The sequence below is a fragment of the Silurus aristotelis genome (assembly GCF_946808225.1).
Source record: "Silurus aristotelis genome assembly, chromosome: 20".
Lineage (NCBI taxonomy): Eukaryota > Metazoa > Chordata > Actinopteri > Siluriformes > Siluridae > Silurus > Silurus aristotelis.
Genome location: NC_139593.1, coordinates 6,503,410 through 6,509,409, shown reverse-complemented (window position 1 = coordinate 6,509,409; position 6,000 = coordinate 6,503,410). Strand labels below are relative to the sequence as shown.

Genomic DNA, 6,000 nt, shown 5'->3' with positions numbered 1-6,000 from the left:
ACTTTAAGTGTATCGAAATAAACTATAAAATACAGCAGCCACACCATGTATCAAAACAAACGGCTGTTTTTTTACATTTAAAAAATGCTTTTTTAGGGAAGCATGAAATTTCTTTACAAGCCTTCCATCAACTGGCGTATTTGATCTGTTGCTTCACCATTACACCGACTCAGTTGATTAAGTAAACAATGATTGATAGCAACAGCTTTTCTCTGCTCGAGTCAGGCAATAAATCTGACACATGCAACCAGAGCAAGTATTCACATATATAATCTCAGTGATCATCCTGATGGTTAGTTTTAAAGTAACCAACAGTTTAATGTTTAACGGTTTTTGCAAAAAACTCATAATTATATTTTAATTAAGTTGGTGTTTGGTAACGAAGGGCTGCTTTACATCAGCAACACTGACTCAAAAACAAATGTCATTCATAGGAAGACAAATGATGGCACCTGTTTTCATAGCAACTAGTTTCTAACTAATTAATCATTTGATTGTTGATAATAAATATAATAATATATTATGTGTCAGTAGTCATTCATGCAGTGGTATGCAAAATTATAATCCTATCAAAAAGCTACTTTAATTAGGGTACAATATCTGGCAATCATATATATATATATATATATATATATATATATATATATATATATATATATATATATTCTGTTCTGATCTCAAGAAATCTGGGCAAACTACTGAGTAGGCACCAATCAGAGGCCACATTTTAATGATGCCATTATGTAGACATCATACAAAGTATTTTACAGTGTTTTAAATATACAAATATATATATATATATATATATATATATATATATATATATATATATATATATATATATATATATATATATATATATATATATATATATATAAAGCTCAAAAAAGTATTTATATTCAAAATATAAGGCCATTTTCATCATCCCTCTCTAATACAGATGACAAAATCCTATTTTATATTTAAAATACACGTATCATGAACACTGCGGATTCCCGATTGCCCCGCCCCCATACATCATCTTTAGCAGGAGCATCGATATTAACCTCATTTGATGACCCCCAGGTTTTCGAAAATTTCTGTGCATTTTTTCCATGCATTACGTTTTTCCCGGGGATTTGAATTTAAGGCAAATTGTGTGTTTTTCTGCAAACTGTACAAAAAAAGCAAATGCAAAAGTATAAATGGTTCATAAAAAAGCTTAACAATTGTTATAAACTGAATACAAAAACAGCTATTAAACCCACACAAATATATTTGAGCGTGTGTAGTTTGCAGCACGGAATGAAATGGAATGAAAACGATGTGAAAATGCTGACATATTTGGAAGTCTGCGAGCAGGCCTAGGAGTGGTCTTATTGGTTAAAGCAACAGATCTAGGCAGCATAGAGTTTACAGTTCTGGCCTTATATGTGATGTGACGGTTAAAATCTAATTGGATACAAACAAGATCGTATATTTTCTCTGTGGCGCGGCAGCACACCCGAGAGAAATGCTATGAAATAAAAAGAAGAAACTATTGGGAGAAATTTTATACATATTCACGGACAAAAAATATATTAAAACTTAAGTCAGTAATTCTTATAGACTTGAGGCCAGCAGAGAAAGCTTTACTGCTTAATGCTGCTTCTCTGCATCAGAAATACGCTTTTCAGCTTCAATATCTGCCGTCTTCCAGATGATGAGCTCCGTATACAGTCTTTCAGCCGTACACTCTTTGTATTCCGACCTCTCGATATATCTTGAGTATCAGATCATTCCCGGACAGTCATTATCCATGTTAAAAACGGAGGTGGAAATGTATCCGGATCAGAAATCGGAGCATCCGAACCGCCTCAGTAGGAGATGTGTAACGCATCTTTTTCTGACTTTATATAAGACAAATATAAATCCATCTGTTTCCTCAAGCCGCACGAAATAGACGAATAGTTATGCTAGTAAGAAAGTACACCATCTTTGAATTCTATCCTGACTGGGAAAAAAAAAACCTTTTCAACACGGTGTAATTTATATTCCCCGAATCCTTTACAATGTGTTACATCATAGACAGAATAGTCTTGAAATGTTTCTTTATACATCTGGAATTAAGAGAAAACACAAACAGGAAGGTTAAATAACAGGAAGTTGTTGAGAAATAAATTTGAAGAAGAATGATATTGTCGTGGCATATTGATAGAATTGTATCATAAAAGTACAATCTACATACCACATACATTCTGTACTCATGGGAAGGAGAACATCTATTGTACATACAAAAATATAAGATGTGGAATTAAAAACTATTCTCTAAATCAAATGGCTGATTTGTGTATGCTGTTCATCTGACTAACCTTCAACTCTGACTGTAAACTCATGTAGTAGTTCTATAAACGTATAGTATTAATGCTGTATTGTCCTCTTTCTCACAGGCCCATCATTGGTGGCAGCGTTGAAGAAGGACTGGGCCACTCAGAGCACCATCGCTCTCTCGTGGCAGGAGGCCGAACAGCCTCACGCTACTATTCTCGACTATGAGATCAAATACTACGAAAAGGTACACGGGGTCATGGGAACAGAGTGTCAGCTTTCTTCATTGGTCTTTTACATCTTTCTTTTTATCTTTCATCTGTTATTACACGATATGGACAAAAGTGTCAGGGCAACTGACTTTTTCAGCCATATGTGGTTTTTCAACAAACTGTTACCACCTACGTTTGAGGCACACATTTGTATAGAATGTCTTTACATTCACTGAATCAACTAGGAGAACCAAACTGGTTCCAGCAAGACAGTTTTGATAGTAAACATCTGACAATAAAAAAAAATGTTGCCACGTCCTTTGGAGATAGATCGTCCTTTGTGCTCATTCGTCCCCAAGGGTGTTAGAAAAGTCAGCTACTGATGTACATGAGGTGAGGATGCCTGGGGTGCAGTCAGCGTTCAAATTCAGTGTTCTACATGGTTGAGGTCAGAGCTCTATAGTAGGAGATCTTCCACACACATCCATCCCTTGCAAACCATATCTTCATGGAGCTGGCTTTGTGTACAGGGGCGTTGTCGTGGTGGAACATGTTTGGGTCTCCTAGTTCAATTGAATGTAATGAGAATCCTGCTACCACTACAAGACATCCTATACAATTGTGTACCTACAACATGGTGATAGCAGTTTGGGGAAGAACCACATGTGGCTGAAAAAGGAAGTGTCCCAATACTTTTGACAAATAATATATGATATGCCGTGTAAAACATTTTTGCTCCGCTGCTTTTTAGTATGAACTTTTCAATGAAATTATACTCCTTTTGACTAAAATGTGTATTTCATTATTTTTATTACTTTTCTTAATGTATGAGTCTAAAATCACTTGCTATACAAGCTGCACATTGACTACTCTAAACTATGTCTAAGTGTTATATCTATAGTATTGTTGCTTTGGAAGATCTACTACAATGCTTGCTGAAATGTGAGGGGTGTACTCACTTTTGTGAGATACTGTAAATCATATATATATATATATATATATATATATATATATATATATATATATATATATATATATATATATATATATATATATATATATATATACACATTTATATATATTAGGAGCAGGAGCAGTTGAGCTACTCGTCTACTCGCACCAAAGTCCCGAGCGCGATCGTAACGGGCCTCAAGCCGTCTACAGTCTACGTTTTCCACATCCGAGCTCGCACCGCGACCGGCTATAGCAGCTACAGCTCCAAGTTTGAGATGACCACAGGGGACGATGGTACGAACATTTTACCTCGCTTACGTTTGCTACTTGTCCACTGTTTTCTCATCCTCTCAATATTTTTTTCTGGTTCTCAGACTCGGAGGAAGCGTCTGATCAGGGCCAGGTGTTGGTGATCGTGACCGCGGCAGTCGGAGGGTTTTCTCTGCTCGTCATCCTCACGCTTTTCCTGCTCATCACGGGCAGGTACTGGCACCTAGACACCTTCCTGCTATCATTCACATCTATGGAGTCTTTCTGTCTGCCGTGTCACTATTACATCGGGCTTGCTCGGGATTCTGTTCGGTTCCCAGTAGGGTCGTTGAGCCGTGTGTGTTTGTTCCGAGTGGCTGCTCTCTGACACTGTCTAATTATTCACAATGTGCTCAAACAGGACCAAGCTTGCTGTCAGACCTCTCACGTTTTCTAAGAGTGACACTCGTGCAGCTCGAGGGCTCTGCAGGAGCTGCGCTGTATCGCTAAAGCCTGCAAATTTTGCGTGTGTGTGGGATAAAAACACAGCCTCGGCAAACCTCACGTCCTCGTGTCGGCCCCCTGAGGCTAATGGCTCTCTGTTTGTGATGTTGAGAAGAAGCGTGGCAGCAGAGAGGCAGACGGAGGCAGATAACAGACCCTAGTCAACAGCTCACAAATAAATCAGCCCCGGCTCGCATGCACAAGGAATAAATGATTACACCGCTTTAGATCCATGTCTGACACGCCGACTATCAGTTACATATACATCAATGCTGAAGACGAGTGTGCTGCAAAATATATTATAAGCCGTGCTGGCGTGCTGGAGGTTGGACGCCGGGTCATAGCCGTGCAAATGCAGCGAAACACCTGCTCTGAAACGAACCAATCAGTCACACCAGTCCCCTAATTTTAAAAAAGATTAATTTACATGAGCAAGCTATTTACCACCTAGTGGAAAGCTAAGTTTTGTTCAGGACAGTGCAATTGTTCAGATGGTGGGGAGAAGAGAAGGATTGAAGGAGAGACTGTGTGAGACACAGTGTTGGACCGTAGTATAAGGAAACATGTATGTAAAATAATAGGGGGCTTGCATACTCACAGTAAGTCCAAAACTGTCCAGGATATGTGAGCCAGGTTTAGTTACACTTCAGCTGTGCTGCGATCCCTGTGAATGTGAACCTAACATGTAGTCGGGTCTGCGCTTGGTCAGGAAGCAAAGTAGCTCTTGCACGTGTTTTAGCACACGGTGACATCTTTAATTTTCACCACACGGGTATACCATGAATTCTTGCAATCAGACGTTTTAATAACCGATGCCAAAGAACTAGCTAGCTTCAACGTCTCGCATTGCCTCGCATCGCCTCGCCTCGCATCGCCTACGTTATGGCCAAAAAAGTTGCACTAGAACACACCAGACGAACTACAGCTGACGGCCAACTAGCATGTACGTTCTGGGCTTGCATGACAGAACATAACTCTCCCATACCAGCAGGTGGCAGTAGCCTGTATTCGGCATCCAAACAGGGAAAACTCAGAGCCTCACTTCAGAGCCGGAACTGTGAATATATAATGTAACAGCCTTTACACCTGCTGCAATCATTAGTAACAGACTCATGTAGCTTTTTTCAATCATGTTTGCTAAGTTGCAATAAGAATTTACAAGAATGACAATAAGCGTCTGGCACCAGTGTGAAGGTACCAGGAACAATTGCAACAGCAAACATTCCCAAAATAAAATGTCTAAGTATCAACATAAAGACCTTATCCAGAATCGCTCATCCGATCATCTCGAGATTGCTAGATGGCATCCATAGCCATCTAGGAAAGCTAATTTAACCTACATTTTCTCTAGCCAATCAGTGTCTGTGTGCTCATGTGTGTAAAAGAGGGCAGAAAGCTCTTTTCTAAAAGTCTGATCTTGCACTGTGATGAAGTCTGAAAGCTCCACTTGTCTTGGAGGAAGCACCTGTTTGCCTTGTTAGGGACAGAAGAGGGCTAATTGGCTGGCTGGTGGCTTAGAATTGAATATACAGTGAAAGGCGCATCACAACAACCTGTCGGTGATGGTATCCTGTAACAAGTTTATCAAATGCAGCAGTTTTGACAAAACTTTGCTGTCAGTTCATTTGAACAGAGAGCATCGTTACCTGCTGGTTACTACCTCGGCCCCGCTGTTTGTTGGACAGCCTTCGGATATAAAAAGGTTTATAAAAAAATTACGAACGGCCTAAAGTTCATTTCAGGTTGCTTTCTGGAGCATCAACAATAAGCAGGATTTAAACACAAACCAAAAAAG

At 39.2% G+C, this 6,000-nt stretch overlaps 1 protein-coding gene across 1 annotated transcript in view; it reads left to right on the top strand.

Annotated features, from left to right (window-relative positions):
- The window catches only part of epha6 (eph receptor A6), a 194,162-nt gene that overhangs the window by 165,997 nt on the left and 22,165 nt on the right, over nt 1-6,000 (top strand). The window contains exons 6-8 of the mRNA XM_083522744.1: nt 2,409-2,533; nt 3,584-3,746; nt 3,827-3,935. Of these exons, the coding sequence (XP_083378870.1) occupies nt 2,409-2,533; nt 3,584-3,746; nt 3,827-3,935 (397 nt within the window). The remainder of the gene's footprint in view (nt 1-2,408; nt 2,534-3,583; nt 3,747-3,826; nt 3,936-6,000) is intronic.